Source organism: Pavona decussata, unplaced genomic scaffold (assembly GCF_977016875.1).
Source record: "Pavona decussata unplaced genomic scaffold, jaPavDecu1.1 SCAFFOLD_87, whole genome shotgun sequence".
NCBI classification, from domain to species: Eukaryota; Metazoa; Cnidaria; class Anthozoa; order Scleractinia; family Agariciidae; genus Pavona; species Pavona decussata.
Genome location: NW_028145504.1, coordinates 2031166 through 2047500, shown reverse-complemented (window position 1 = coordinate 2047500; position 16335 = coordinate 2031166). Strand labels below are relative to the sequence as shown.

Here is a 16335-nt window from a genome sequence, read left to right as displayed (position 1 = left end):
ATCTTGTGTGTGAAACTTAAAGAAAAAAAGCAGCCATAGCGCATGACATTAGTATTATGGCGCTGACCATTGGTGCTTCGGCTCTATTACAAAGGTCTCCCTCGCAACAGCTGGTATCACACTCGATGATATCTCCGACGGTAACGACGGATCTGCAATTTGCTTTGCAATCAGCAGACGTGGCGCAACGCTTAGAGTAGAACTCTCGGCCAACATCCGAATTTCTATTGTAGTTTACTTGAAGTTTTGCACAACGATCATCACTGGAATCACAGGTGTCCACTTCCAACTGAGAAGCACAGTCATCCCAGCCCTTATTCGAGTTACATGAATAGCACTTCAGGCCATACCCTGTAAAAGGAAACGGTGTAAATTACTGGTCTGCTTGGAAAAGGCTTTTTAAAGTTTCCTCACTCAGTTACAGTATCCTCGGAGACCAGGGGACATAGAGTCGAAAGAGTGGCGAAGATTTCACCGGCGAAATCGGGACTAGCGAAGTTTACTGATGGTGATGATGATGATGATGATGATGATGATGATGATAATAATGATAATGATAATAATAACGGCGAATAGGATCGACACCACCATCGTGGACAAGGAGAATAAGAAAGTATCGGTGATAGAGATGAGCTGCCCTTGGGTTGAAAACAGGGAGGAGAAAGATGCCGAGAAGACAACAAAGTAGGGGCCATTACGCTGGGAGCTCGAGCAGAGATATCCTGAATATCGTGTGAGACAGTTCAATATTATTGTGGATGTACTCGGAGGTTACTCAAGAGATGTCAGGAAGGCACTTAAAGAGCCAGTGGGAGATAAAAGTGACACAATAGCTCTGCAGATACAGAAATTAGTTATCACAAACTCCCTCAATATTTCCAGGCGCTTTTGGACATTAGGCGGTTTATTATACTTTTATTTTTATTTATTTTTTTTAAGTGTTTTCATCGAGAGGAACAGAACTTTTAGTATTTAGATTGAGGATTTCATGGATGGTGAATAGTTTTAGAATTTAATTACTAGGACTTGTATGATTAGGAGTTCGGAGTTTAATTGTATGGACTTTGGTCGTTACATTGATTGGCTACGGCTGGCCGCCCAATCATTGTTTAAGATATCGGGGCATCCAGAAGTTTTTACTGCCATAATGATAATAGTAAATAGTTTTAAAATTTAATTACCAGGATCTTTATGATTAGGAGTTGGGATTTTAATTGTGAGGACTTTGGTCGTTGCATTGATTGGCTAGGGCTGGCCGCCCAATCATTGTTTAGGATATCTGGGCATCCAGAAGTTTTTACTACCATTATAATAATAATAATAATAATAATAATAATAATAATAATAATATAATAATATAATAATAATAATAATAATAATAATAATAATAATAATAATAACGCAATAATATCTCATATAAACAATTGAAATCTAAAATTTAACATTTGAAAGTTATAAAACATTACCATGTTATTTAAAAGCTGAAAATACGCATAATCTCACCTATTAAGTGTCAATGGCTTAAAAATTCGTCTAGGGCACGTTCCTTAATCGCGTTCTTAAAAACATCAAATGACTCCATGTTTGCTAAACTTTCTGGAAGGTCATTCCAGAGCTGCGCAGCCCTATATGAGAAAGATCGCTGACCTGTTGCTGATCTAAAAGGTGGTATATTAAGACGGGCGTCTTGTTAACTTCTTTAGCCCCGTTTTCGCCCGTGAAATCTTTCCCCCTTCCCCACTATCTGTCCCTGCGTTTCCGAGAATACACTTACATCCTGACTTGATCAGGTGGCATCACCGTTTCGAACCGTTTGAACGTTCACACGTACGTAAAATGAACGCAGATTCCATTCCACTCAACCAAAATTTGACTGTAAGACTGTAAGGAGAACTCTGGCGAGTTATGTAGGATGTCACTTTCTCCAGTCGCAATAAAATGAATCGTACTTACCCACAGAGATGCAAACTAAAAGAAGAGCCAAGGCAGATAGCATTTTCATCTTGTTAATCGTCGTTAAAGGTCTAATGAACTAACAGGTGTTAAGATGCACGTTCGAGAAAACTCCAACAAATGAAGCAAGTCGGCGTCACTCAGACGGTGGTTAGTAAAACAGTGTAAATACATGATATTATTTAATTCACACTCACCAAGATATGCCTTCAGTCATATCCACGATCAATATGCTGATTTAGAAATAAAAGGTTGGAGGGTGACCGCGTTGTGGAGGCAAAATCTCAATGCTTAGCTTTTTGTCGGGTTGTTGATACATGTGAGGCAATTAAAGGAAAACAAAACTACTGAGCTGTTCGGTGCGAGGAAATTGTGATAAGCCAAACGTGAGATGAAGCGATAATTCGCCAATATCCAGGGACATCCAACGAGAACATTAAAGAAAAACACTCAAAAATGTTGTCTCTTGTGTTCACAAATCGTTCGGTGGCCCTTTAAGATGTATATTTACCTCTGATCTGTTCGGTTGGGATGCCGCTTTTAGCTGGAATTTTAAGTCGCAGAAACTTTTAGGAAACGGGAACTTACTACCTGACCTCTTTAGTTTCCAGTGTTACAAAATTTTGAGACTACATTTTATTTTGCTGAAGGGAACTTTAGATTTTCGTTAAAACTTAATCCGAATTTCTGAGGCGATTAAGGGCTTCGGAGCAGATATCCAAGTCGAAATTTTAGGTGCCCTTGATATCGGACAGACGTATTTTATCCTGTTCAACTGAGAGACCATCATCACATCATTTCAAAAATCACGCAAAATTCCGAAAGCTACATGGGCCTTGTCCCCCAGATGCTAAAGGAATTAATTTATTAGGGCCAAAGGTTTGTTATTTGGGATCCAGCCACCTCAACATACAATTGGCTGTACTTGTAAGAGACAACAACAACAACTACTACTACTACCACTCGAAAACATTTCATAAGCTTGGAAGTGCCGGGCAGCCGTTGCTAGGTATTTGGAACTTTCTCGCAAAAGCGGCATTTCTGTGTTCGGAAAGCTCATTTTAATAAATACTTTCTTGGGAACTGAACACGTTGCACGTTATATAAAGCCTGGTTTTCACTAGCGACGCAAGCACAGCAAGTGAAAACGAACGCGACGCAAGCACGAGAAAAGGAAAATTTTTGATCCTTGTGCTTATGCTTGCGTCGAGGCCATTTTCACGGTGAAATAAGCATTATTATGCTAGCCCTTGCGCTTGCGTCGCAAAGTGAAAACCAGTTAAGCGACGGGTTCAGCTCTTTATAATAAAAAAAATCTCCAGACCCATGAAAAAAAATCTGGGAGATTCAACAAAAATTGGCGAGATTCTATTTTTTTTCCTGATTAAGATTCAGAAGATTAAACGAACCCTTTTTCGCCATTTTGATCCGACCGCTTTCTCGTACCGTGTATGTCGCATTAACTTGCAAGCACTACTGGGAAACTCAGCATGGAATCGAAGCTCGGTTAATGGTTAACTTCTGTCTTCACCGCGAATAAAATTACTAGTAGAGGCCTAGGAACTAGGCAAAAAACGGTAAACACAAGCACAAATCACACAATTCGGTAAGTACGTTGTTCTCCTTTACTAGTTGACCACTTTATGGCACCAGCATTCCCCATTAAATTTCCAATTTTATTCAACAAGGTAACGTTTCATTTCAGAATGATTTTTCCCCAAAAACCGTGAGATTGGGAGTCTTGTCGTGAGGTCGTGAGAAAAGGTAAAAATATCGTGAGAGTTGGCAGGTCTGTATTTAATTTGTTCCGGAACCTTTGTATTCCAACCGAACTTGTCTTCCAGTGTGAAACTCGCGGAAAACTATGCATATTGCGGAACAGCATATTCATAAGGCCCTGTGGAGATTATTGTATTCATTGTGCTTCAAACATATCACCACACAGCTGTTCTGTTTGCAATCCACCGAGCTTTCTTACTCTCAAACAAGGGCACAAAGGAGGTTAAAGAAAACATTTCACCAGATCTGTTTTCTCTTTCTTTTTGTACAGATTGAAAACAGACCCGGTATTTTTTTTTTTTTTTTTTTAATTTATAAAACCAAGGAAGTAAACCGCCGTTACAATAAAATTTGTTTTATTCAAATATTGCATTCATTGTAATCAATTTAAAATTAAAGTATGAAAAAATGAGTAGGAAGTCATTTGGAAATGAGATTGTCTTAAATTAGCTAAATCTCTTACAAAAAATTTCAAACATCTAAACAACGCTTTGTTTTGCTTTGTTTTGTTTTTTTTCTTCATGTAGTCGTTGTATGATGTAAAAAAAATCATATTTGCCTGTTCGAGCTGTTGTGAAATAATTTCTTTGGACATTTAAAAATATCTTAAATAAGGTTCTAGCACCTACAGGACTATGCCTGAAATTGTCCTTTCATATCCCACAGGCTGTTCCCAACACCACCTTTAACTCTACCCTCACCTCCCCCTCCATTAAAATACCACTATCGCATTTTTTATCTGCACTCTTCGTTTGGCAGTGTGAGACTATCAACTTTTTAATATCTCGTACTGATTAAACCCTTACGTCTCTTTATCTCCTTTTGACACATTCAATTTGGAAGGTAATGAGGATTTATGACTTTGATCATCTTAGGCTAAAGACCCTCTTCAGTATCTTCCCCATAAAAATACACAACTGTTTTTCCCACCTTGGTTTATCAATTACAAATAAATTCTCTTGACACACCACATACCCAAAACGTGAGTGAAGAACAGGATGTAAATAACCCCCAAATTTTTGTCAAAAACCGAATCGAATCCCATGACCCCAATGATAAATACTTGCTCTATTCTGGATAAAAAACTGTCTGCGCTGTCACAAAAACTTAGTTTTAAGTAAACATAGAAAACTTCAATTTGTAAAATATCTAGATCGGCACAACATAAAAGCACTTTGATTCGTGAAGAAGTGAAAGCTTCTTTTTTAATACAAACAGTTAGCTATCTTTGAATATTTGAGAAATCAATCACTTAACGCTTCACAGCGAGAGCCCCTTTCTCTCCGCTTTCACTAAGGCCGTTTCACAACAATGCATCATTTCAAGGAAACGGATCACTCTTTTAATATGGGGATTCTTCCACGAAGTTAATTTGTACCCTGTCAGATCATGTTCTTTGCCCAATTAAATGATCACGTTCAAATAACACTCTGGAGCAGATAGTTCACGGCAGAGACAGACATTTCGGGTTGACATTGCTTGATCCCTAGTCGCAATTACAAGCCCCCACCGCATTAATTCGCCGAGTCACCATTGGAGTTTTCTACAGTGGTTCCAGAGTCCATTGCAGCCAGAATTTTTGCGACTTGAGCCCGTTTAGCCGAGGTCATTTGCTGTGTGATGTGCACAATGGAGTCCATTGCCACCTCGGGATTCTCTTGTACAAGTCTGTAGTGGATGAAACAGCGACAAAACTCCTTACCTAAAGCCTAAGCATGAACATCATTTTCTAAGTGCAGTCTATCTACCTCTTTTCAACTAAGGTGTTAATTTCCTTTTCAATTTATAGAATGCCAACACAACACTGTTATCAACTAAAGGCCCGTTCAAACGGTTTCAAAATTTGTTTTATTATGCGTTCAACACTTTGCTGAACCAAAAGTCGGGGCGTTTGAACAGGCCGTTAACAAAGTGTAAAATAATGTTGAAAGCTTATTGAAAGCGTGTTGAATCAAATTTAAATTGGCTTAAACTTTCATTCAACATTGATTCCACATTTCCTTTGTTCTTGAAAACGTTCAATGCCGTTGAAGCCATTGGAATACTCCGTTGATTTTTTGCTTCCAACATTTGACCAACATCCGTTCAACTTTTGTTGAACGAATGTTGGTCAATTGTTTGAAACCGTTTAAACGAAACTCATACAAAAGAATTACCGACTCGTACGCATCATAAATAACACCACACTGACAGGGAAAGAATGATCCACAGCTCTCATTTGAATGGTCACTGCTGAAGATCTCTTTTCCACACTCAAAAGTTAGAACCACCTTGTACAGCATAATAAACAGCACCACACGAAAGTACTGCTCAGTGGTATTCAATTGGTCATAACTAGAGCTTTCAACTACAGACTCGAAACATTAGACAGACATTAAGAAACAATCACAGTTGTTACTTAGCCTTTGGTGGTTTTCTATCACTATAGTGCAAATTGTTGTGCTTACGTTTATAGCATTACATCTGTTATCACGGTTATAACCGCACTGTTGTGTCACTTACGTTTTGACTTGTCGTAAAACCCAATCTCTTCTAATCCACTTGACATTTTCGTCGACAACAGAATCTGGTTCACTCAGTTCTTTCTCGAGCCATTCTACAACTGCTTTATTGTCGTTCCACAAGTATGACTACAGCAAAAGAAAACCATCTCGTATTAAGGTCGATGCCTACTTTTGTTACTGCGCATACGTTCTGCGCATCTCGAGATACTCAGGTTTCCTATGGGTGGTGCCTACTAATACAGGGATATTTTTGCGCGGTTTAAAACTATGCGGAGAAAGCAGAATTTAGCAAGTGCTCTTTGTATCAGAAAAGAAAAATTGGGGTAACCATTCATTTTTCAGAGATAATTAACTTCAATTTGGAAAAAAACGCTATACATTGCTTTGTATTTTACTGTTTCTAAAAATAAATGTTTCTCGATTATCTAAAAAAAATGCGTGGTTACCCCCAATTTTCTTTTTTGATTTCAATAGCCCTTCCTAAGATCTGCTTTCCCTGCATAGTCATAAACCACACAAAGATACTTCTTTATTAGTAAGCACCGTCCTTAAACACTTCACTTTTTATCAAAACTTGACGACAGTTTGACCTGGGACATGCCTGATCGCGTTCTATCGAGAAAAGGGACTTACTTACAAGTTCCAGAGTAGAGTGGTCCGTTTTGGGTTTTTAACCCTTTAAGCGCCAATATCGACATACTTATTCTCCTTATTTTTCTTATGGAACTACTAAGGAGAATTTGTTACAACATCAAGACCTTTTGTCTTTGGTGATTATTTCCTTTTTTCTGATAAGCTGAATCCTTGATCATGATATTGTGAGGAGAAATTGCGTACTTGTCACTATTTGGGCTTCAAGGGTTAAAGCACGTTACTCCCGCAATACACCTAGTAGAAACAGTGAAGTAACTTTGGAACTATATCATCAATTCCACTGATAGCCCACTGGCGTATCTCGTTCTACCGAACAGAACCAAGTTATTTCGTAATAGAGACCACTCCTATATTCTTTCGTCGGTTAGAACTGGATTTTTAAACGTTTTATTTACAGCTGCCTTTCTAGGGCTCCATAGTTGGATGTAAGTTGTATTTTGCTTTTGTTTTAATTGTACTCCAGAACGTTGGTTTCGTGGCATCTCTTTAGTAAAATATAGAGAGCAATTTTTCGCTATTGGTGGGTAGCAATAACTGCATCCTAATACAGAGTGGAGTCCAGATTGTATGGGACAATGAATGAATGGATCTTAAGACGCGTATCAGGCACCCCACGATGGATGGATTTGCAGGGGGGGAGGACTTGGCAAAGGAGAGAGAGCCTGGGATCGAGATCATCGAACGTACTCCCTAATCTTCGATAATTACAAGTAATTTTACGTAAAATATATACAAACTTCAAACATAACAATAAAAGTTGAGCCAATTTTTATTAGAGTTTACCTTGGTGTTACCATGTCCTTCCAAAAAGAGTCTCTCCAACATGGAACACAACTGGCCGCTTGAAATGTCACTAAAAGGCAATAAAGCCAAAGAATTAAATCGAAGCCCTTCTAATTCAACGACGTAGTGACAACTTAGACTTGCTGCCCCATTACAGTACACCAAAGGCATGCGATGATGAGCACATACGAACACAGCATAAAGATTGCCTTCCGGGAACCCCAAGGGAGGTGTGGCGCTTCAAGGCTGAAAATATGTTTTTCTTAGGTTCCATTGATATCGTTCACTCCGTACAAAAACATCGTAATTCATCTACGATGCTGATGTTTAAATAAACCACTTTTTATTATTATTATTATTTGTAGCCGATGCACGTGCTCTTTCCCCAAGGCACAGCATTTGAAAATCTCCCCCAACTACTTTTTAATATTATTATTTGTAGCCGATGCACGTGCTCTTTCCCCAAGGCACAGCATTTGAAAATCTCGCCCAACTGTTGAGAGACTGCCGTAAAACCACAGAAAATACATTAACACCGACTGTTACCTAACTCAAACACAGGTTTTTGAAATCAAATTTCAAATCGCAGCAAAAATGGTATAAGATAAAAGAATTTAACTCAGTCAGTTAGAAAACTTAAAGACTGGCTCAGCCTTAGAACGGGTAATAAAGATAAGAGTGTACGTTTTTGTTTTGACACGTCCGATGTGACTGAATACCATGTACGATAACAAAGCTTGAGAAACGTGCGTTGCTTAGCAGCCACCAAATTTACCGGTGAAAAGAAGCCGAAAAATTCCGTAGCGCTGACTAAACCTTAAAAACACATTAGAAAAGCCGGCTAGAGTCAGGTGGTCAAGCGGTTTGTGCACCAGCTGCACTAAGACGTGCAGTAAAAACTACAGTGAACGGAACTTCATAAAATTGCTAAATAAGGATAATCGTCGCTCACAAGAATGATCCCTGAGAGAGGAGATGCAAAGAATGTAAAAGTGATTCTTAAAAACTGGATCATTGTATAATGCAATTCCAGGGATTTGATTGGCTTAGCGGCCATGGCATATGAGCCATTATAACATGCCCAAGAAATAGAGACGATTAAATTGTCTTTTGGTTGTTGTTGTTGTTGTTGTTGTTTTTTTTTTTTTTGCAAAGCGAAAACAGTAAGTTCTAGCAATATTTCTTGATTGCTTTTAATAAAAGAATTATTCTACTCGGGCTTGTTAGATACGAGATGATTATAGCCAACTCGGTGCTACGCGCCTCATCGGCTGTCTATCATCTCAAATCTAACGGATGCTCGTGGAATAATTGTTAATTATCTCTTACGGGTTAGCTTTCCTGATCTTCTGCTTTGCATCTCTTGTCATCAAGATCCGCCTTAGACGCCAGTAAAAGAATTGACGCGACTCCTTCCATTTGAGTACCTCCTGCAAAACAAAAGAGAGATTTAGTACTGTGTCCAACGACAAACGGACAGCTCTGGCGCGTAAAAGGTGAAGTATCTTCGTAAGCTGCACTCAAATTTGTCTCAAGCTAAAAGTTCAATTCATCTGAACGACACCGGAAAGCAGTGAACCGTGGAAAATGTCGGGAAAATCTTGATCGAGCGGAAAATTCTGTTATTCGCGTTTGCAGCAAACGAGATGCTAATTTCTCTAATGATAGCTGTATACGTTTTAGTACCTGGTGCTCAGTGAGGTGTAGTGAAGACATATCAGAAAAACAGACTGCGTTTTTTTGCGCGCGCTCCAAATGCCTCCCTGGAATAAAGATCAACCTTACACCCTATCGATCTGATAACTTTACACGTGGATACAAGAACATGGTTAGGGATAAAACCTAGGGCGCCTTCCATTTGTCAGAACTGGCCGGCCAGACAGACTAGTCTATAAATCGAATGCCTCATTTCGAATGGATGGTGCTGCAAAATCTTGAAAAATAATCACTCCTGTACCATCGGCCCATGAGAATTATCTTTGGGAGTAAATCACAACGCCATGCTTGTGTGAAAAGAGCAACAGTGTTATATTTTACTTGACCACGTGACCTAAATACACGTGATGAACTCATGCACAACTAATGACATTGCTACTCCGAAAATGGTTCGCTCTATTTTGAAGAAATTTAAAGGACTTGGATGATAAAACTTATCCTTCAAATTGGTATATTCCGTTTACGAACTGGAAAGCCCTGCCAATGGTCAACAACAATATATAACAATATATAACATGTAGACTTTTTTATCGATCTTATCCTTTTTACTTTTTATTTTTTAGATAGCTATATTTGTAATTTTTTTGTATTCTTACGTTAGATTTATGCAGGGCCTCACTGAAAACCACATTTTGTGACGTGGGCTCCCTGTTAAAATATCTTATTTATGAAACTAACGGAAATGACTCCCTTATCCTGCATTCTTCCTGGCGTGTCATGGAGGTCGGCAAACTGCACAGACACCTGAAGAGAAACAAAGACGAATAAAGCCACCGAAGAACTATTTAAGCCTTTTACCCCTAATATCAAACAACAACTTTCTTCTATCTTGTCCCCATACCTTTCTTATAAAAGTACTGGAGAAAAGTTATTAAAATATCGAGAACATTCAACTTGGGTGATCACATCCTTAATTCTCATGACCTCAGGGGGTTGAATAAGCATTGATATTACATGGAGAAATTTGATGCTAAAAGACAGAAGGCGCGTGGAAATCAAGAGAACTAAATTCAAAGAGCGCACGATATCTTTATGGCAAAATGTTAAATCTCAGCAATCAGGAGATAATTGGCGTTTTAATTTGGAATCTTGCAATCACCATATCTTTGCCTATCAACCAGCGACAAAAGCCGTGTGACGCTTGAATTGCGAATATTCGTGTCCCGGGAACACTACCTCCCATATAAAGAGATTGTCTCCTACTTCAAAACAGCCGTTTCGATCTCTTATTTCCCCTGCGGGACAATGGACGTACGGAGCCCGACGTAACTAATCGAACCAAATCGAACGTTCGATTAATCGAACTTAATCAAACCCAATCACGCGATTGGGTTGAATTGAGTTCGATAATCGAACACAATCGAACCCTCCCAAATCGATTGAGTTCGATGGGTTCCATTGAGTTCGCGGATTAGGTTTGATTTTGCATCAGTGAATTTATATTTTTCTGGTTGGATTCCCGGGTCCGATTGTTAGTTGAAAATGGTGTCCGGAGTATGAGAGCACACAATGTTTTGGGGATGACTCCAGCAACAAAAATTGATTTATTTTCCGTTTTAACGAATCCATGCATGCCTGTATCGGCCACGTGGATACCTCCTATGCGCTGAAATTGCAGAGTTTTTTTTTTAGAAATCGTTACACGATTAACAACTCTATTGTTGCTTTTAATTGCTTTACTTGCAAATATGGCAGTTTCATTTATCTCACGTTATCTTGTGGATGTTGTGTTGAAGACCGCGTTCTTCGCAACTTGCATTGTCTTATAGTCCGTTGAACTTATATCATTTTCGATTTTACAATAAACTCACTGTGTTTTTTATTCCCAAAGGTTATTTCAATAAAGTGATTATCAATTATTGCTTTTAATTTTTACTTACATACGTATGCTAAGACGGTCCCGCCGCTAAACTGGCATATTTTAAGTGATTTTTATATCGTTCGATTGGGTTCGGAAATCGAACTCAATCGAACTCTCACACGAATTTTTTTGGTTCGATTGTGTTCGATTTCCGAACTAATCGAACCCAATCGTTCGATTAAGTTCGATTGGGTTCGATTAAGTTAGATAACCGAACTGTTCGATTAGTTTCGTCGGGAAGGAGGAAGAGTTACGCAAACTGGCAGTGCATTTGAGGGGTAGTATTAAAACAGTCCAGCAGAACACTCCACTAGATCATCACATTTAATATGCCGCGCAATCGGCTTCTAAACGGCCTTACGTTTAGGCCGTCAAGCGGTATTGAGTATTTCCAAGCAAAATCCAGCGTTACCTGCTGATAAATGGGTAAAAGCAGTTCCTCCCGCTCCTTCTGCTGTCTTTCCAGTGTTTTCCGTTCTTTCACTGGTAAATCTAAGCCAAACAAGCCATGAAACATTTTAGGGGCCATAAAAAAGCAAAAGAGGCAACAATTTCGATAAGTAAAGTACAAGGCCTGAAAAAAGAGGCGAGTTTTGTTGAGCAATGCGAGGCCCTATAGAAGGTAGCCGGACAGACAGAAACTTGTTTTAAAGGCACGTCAATACTGCTATCAACCGCACCAAGCCTGTAAAGTTACGTTATAAAATAGGATAGTAAAACCAGGTAAAATATAAGCCATACACAATATTAATAAAGCACACTAAACCAATAAAAATAATCTACTGCTTCGCTGCATTATATTTAAATATACTGTACACAAACTTTTTCACCATTAAAATAACTTTTACATTCTCTTCTAAAAATGGTTAGCATCATGGCGTGTATAACTTGTGACAAAGGATTGCATCAAGCGAGGCTGGGGGTGGGTGACTGAGGTGGGGGGGGGGGGAGGGCATGCTCACTACCTGCTGACGCAAGAGCCTTGGCGATTTCCTGGCACTTCGTATCTAGTCTGTGCATGGCTTTCACAAGATCCTTCCGTCGGAACTTGATTTCCACTGTTCCAGCGGGCTCAAGAACTCCTCCCCTGAAAGATAGAGGAGAAAACAATCTCGCCAACGAGTCCTCAGTAGCTCAGAGGTTAGAGCATCCGAACTAGAACACGGAGGGTTGTGGGTTCGAATCCCATCTGGGGCTCAGATTTTTTCTGTGTCTTCTTATGGTCGATCCTTTACATCTCCCGGTATTTTTCCTTTATAATATCATGCAGTGACATAGGCTGAATGAATTAATGCTTGGTATTATCAACGGAGAAGACAAGGTAATTTGGCCACAGTAAAGAGATGATAAATATATCAGAAGGAAAGTTATTGATTTTGTCAACAGAGTTTGATAATGTAATTTGGCCATAAAGAGATTCGAATGCCGACATTTCGAGCGATAACCACAGCGATAGTCACAACGTATCACAAACGTCAGCACTCGAATCTCTTTACGGTGGCAAAATTACCTTGTTAACTCTGTTGATAAAACTAAAAACTTTCCTCTTATATATTTATCACGAATATGGGCCTTTGTGCCATAAAGATTAAGAAGGAGATCGAACCTATAATCGCCTACACATCTGTCAGAAGTTCCAATCACAGAACTACTGAGAGACGTGTGAGCTAGGTCACTTAAAATTGTTCTGATTCTTCCCTTCCTGGAGAGAAACTATCGTTTCTGGGCATTTGATGAATTCTTTGCGGCTAAAACCGGGCTTATTACAACCCCAAGTATCACTAATAAAAGCTTTTTCCTTTCTCGTGAGGTCCAACACAAACCAGAAATTAAATCATGAGTATTTAAAGTTTAATGCAGCATTCATAAATATAAGGTAAAAAAGGTCGACGTTAGTTTAAAGCCATGATTCATCATCTCTTACCTGCTCTCTTGGTCAGCGTACATCTCCATGGCCTCAGGGTTGATTGTTGGATCCACAACGACCCAGGCTCCTCCCCGCAATTCACCGTTGGGAGGCAAATAGATGAACACTGGTTGGTCGTACTCTCTCAGAGCATCAACAATGTACGCGCCATACTTCAAGACACTTTCGTACATGTCCTTCATTCCTAAAGGTTTGCAAAGGAATCCTTATTTGCAGCGGTTTTTGTTTTTATCACTCAAACTATTATGGGCAAGGTTCTTGTTTAATATTATAGTAGAATCGCAATAAACTCTATTCGAAAGCAATCCCCAAGATTTACCATAGTAACTAGAATTAAATTGACGAGTACAACGAAGGTAACATGCTAGAAAGTTCTTCTGTGGTAATTTCCTGTCCGTGTGTACAAATACACATTACGGAAGACTCTGGTATAAGGAAAATCTAATCCGTGGCATGACGTATAAGGTCCGTATCTTGATCAGTATACGTCAGGGTATGCCAAGGAAATTTACGGATCTTATACACTTGTATTATGATTCCGTATACATAGGTATAAGGAATCCAACGTATACTGGTCATCATACAGTCCTTATACAACGATGTCCTTATACGTCAGTATGTGTCCCCGCAAAAGTGATGTATACTAATAGACTGTTTTCATTCACGTGACTACCGGCCATATTGGTTTACTGAAACAAAAGAAAGTATTTACATAAAAATAGAGTTCAATTCCCAGAGGTTTAGTTTGGGACACGAACATGGCCACCATTTCTTTGTTTTGGGACACCAACATGGCCGCCGTGACGTCATGTGAAAACACTCTATACGGATCATGATACCACCTTATTTCATGCAGTGTACATAACATACCTCCTGAGAATCCCCTCCAGTTGGCAAAAATGATGAGTGGGAGCTGCTCTTTGTTGAAATCTCTGATGGCTTGAGCTGTTTTATAAGCTGAGTCTGGGTACCACACCTGACCCGCCTGGTTGTTGATCTGAAACAAACGGCAAACAAGTTAGTAAACAAATAACAACGACTGGGTTTCGGCTCCTTAATTATCAAAGCTAAAAGCTGGGTTTCGTGGCTCAAACGTAGGGGATTGAAATAAATAAAATAGTTCTATTAAATATATCAAACACAAGAAACAGTGTTTCATCCGATTTCCAAACAGCGAGAATTGGATTGGAAAAACGAGGCGCAGCTAAGTTGTTTTTAACCTTCTTCGAGGTGTTTGGAAATCTGATGAAACACGCTTCCCTGTGTTTGATATAGCTTCTCAAACCACTAATAATACTTGGAGAAATTCAACGCAAAAGTTCACCAAATTTGAATACTATTAAGATCAGTTTTCCAAATCTCCTTCATGGTAGTGATTTCCATTGTTTTCTTTTAAAGAATTATTAACGAGTTTGAGGATTAAGTGTCAACTAATTGAGCGCAGAGCAGTGACTTTGATTGTTACTATAATAATAATAATAATAATAATAATAATAATAATAATAATAATAATAATAATAATAATAATAATAACCTTTGTTTACCCTCGGCAGTGTTTATAGCACAAGTGCTAGTGGGGCCGAGCATTAACGTCACAAAGAAATAATTTAAATTGAAAATAACATTGATAAAAATCCCAACTGGCAGGAGGCAGACCAGCTGGCTATTTACAAGCGAGGCCGAGGAGTTGAACTTGGGGCTACCAAGAAACAACTCCATTATTATTATTATTATTATTATTATTATTATTATTATTATTATTATTATTATTATTATTATTATTATTATTATTATTATTATTATTATTATTATTATTATTATTATTATAAGATTACGAGACATTTTGCATGTTGAACCTTCGGTTTGTAAAGCTTGGTCAAAGGATAATTTTGCAATGAGACAATCCTAGATCCTATCCTTAGTTTATGTAAAGCAGTTGGCAAGGGATCATAATCAAAATGGAAATGAAAAGTTTAGATTAAGTACCTTGGTATCAGACTCGGGATTTCCCGGATCGGCCGGAATGACAACTTCAACTGCTCTGGTTTCAACGGCAATCACTCCCATGGGAATACCGCCCAGCCTGGGCAAAAACAAACAAGCAAATGAATAATTAGTAACATCGCGATAATCAAAGAGAAATTACAGCATGTCGGGACTAAAATTTCCCACAACTTTGAGGACATTTCCAGGAAGACAACTCAAAATCACTTTTTGTAGTTTGATTCATGAACCTCAAAGGAGACAACACACAAATCGTCTAAGAATTTTCTTTTCACACAAAAACATTTTCTCAACATCATTAACGGTAAAATAAGATGCAAAATATCACAAAATATAAGTTTGAATAGGACATTTCCCAGTCGCTTCGAGCCTCTTTACCGAAGCGATAAGTTTTATTTACATGTAAGTGAACAACTTTGCACCAAGACTGCTTTCGTTGAATTTGCAGATGGCCTATTAAATTTTAACAGTTCACTACACTGAGAAGGGACTTTCTCTTGACTACAAAGAAAGAAGAGGTACTAATACAAGTTACTCTGAGAAACACAACTTAGTGACAGAGTTTAACTTCATCTCTGCATTTGCAATTAACTTGAATAGAGGACATCTTGTTTCATAACGGTTTTCAGATAAGGCTACTCTCTTCTTAGTCTCGCCGATGTATAATATCAAGGAACAATTCTACCTGGCCCTTCCGCACACAACAGTCTTTGCCCATCCATCCAAAGTCTCCAGAAATGAGCCACGGTCGAAGAAGCCACTAAGCCACACACTTTTATCATCTGGAAAGAAAGAAAAACGAAACTTTAAGAAATAACATTGGAATATAGAATGGACAGCTTGCTTAGGCGGCGTTCACATTTAGTGCCTGGCATGGTACTTGGCGGGCACTAATGTGAACATAAAGTGAACCCGTTCGAAAAGTGTTTGGACACGGTTCAGGGCAACAGTTTGCACAGAAGTAGCTATATACGTTACACACAGATCACTGCCCTGAATTGTCATTTTCGCTGCAAAGGCCCTGACAAGGTTCTGGGTTCAAGGTTCAAGGTTCAAGGTTCTGCGCTTTAGTACTTGCAGCTCACACAACAAATGCTGTATCTGGGCCGACATCTCGGCGCACTTCTATTACGGTTACCAAGTAAGTTAGTTTT

The 16335-nt window shown here is 38.8% G+C and overlaps 2 protein-coding genes across 5 annotated transcripts in view; both read right to left on the bottom strand.

Annotated features, from left to right (window-relative positions):
- LOC146474722 (uncharacterized) overlaps positions 1 to 2121 on the bottom strand; it is a 2288-nt gene extending 167 nt beyond the window's left edge. Inside the window, exons 1-2 of the mRNA XM_085116495.1 lie at positions 1954 to 2121; positions 1 to 351 (exon numbers count right to left, since the gene is read on the bottom strand). The exon at positions 1 to 351 is cut by the window's left edge and continues 167 nt beyond it. Coding sequence (XP_084972621.1) covers positions 17 to 351; positions 1954 to 2002 — 384 coding nt within the window. The 5' untranslated portion in view covers positions 2003 to 2121 and the 3' untranslated portion in view covers positions 1 to 16. The remainder of the gene's footprint in view (positions 352 to 1953) is intronic.
- A 1950-nt stretch (positions 2122 to 4071) lies between these two features.
- LOC146474720 (acetyl-CoA carboxylase-like) overlaps positions 4072 to 16335 on the bottom strand; it is a 66283-nt gene continuing 54019 nt past the window's right edge. For 3 of the 4 annotated variants that reach the window (XM_085116451.1, XM_085116452.1, XM_085116453.1), the window contains exons 62-72: positions 15867 to 15963; positions 15164 to 15260; positions 14048 to 14174; positions 13175 to 13361; positions 12216 to 12337; positions 11663 to 11742; positions 10068 to 10133; positions 9003 to 9103; positions 7674 to 7743; positions 6235 to 6362; positions 4072 to 5400 (exon numbers count right to left, since the gene is read on the bottom strand). In XM_085116451.1, coding sequence (XP_084972577.1) covers positions 5247 to 5400; positions 6235 to 6362; positions 7674 to 7743; positions 9003 to 9103; positions 10068 to 10133; positions 11663 to 11742; positions 12216 to 12337; positions 13175 to 13361; positions 14048 to 14174; positions 15164 to 15260; positions 15867 to 15963 — 1229 coding nt within the window. In that variant the 3' untranslated portion in view covers positions 4072 to 5246. Of the gene's footprint in view, positions 5442 to 6234; positions 6363 to 7673; positions 7744 to 9002; positions 9104 to 10067; positions 10134 to 11662; positions 11743 to 12215; positions 12338 to 13174; positions 13362 to 14047; positions 14175 to 15163; positions 15261 to 15866; positions 15964 to 16335 lie in introns of all 4 variants that reach the window. The other variant, XM_085116454.1, reaches the window with a different exon arrangement.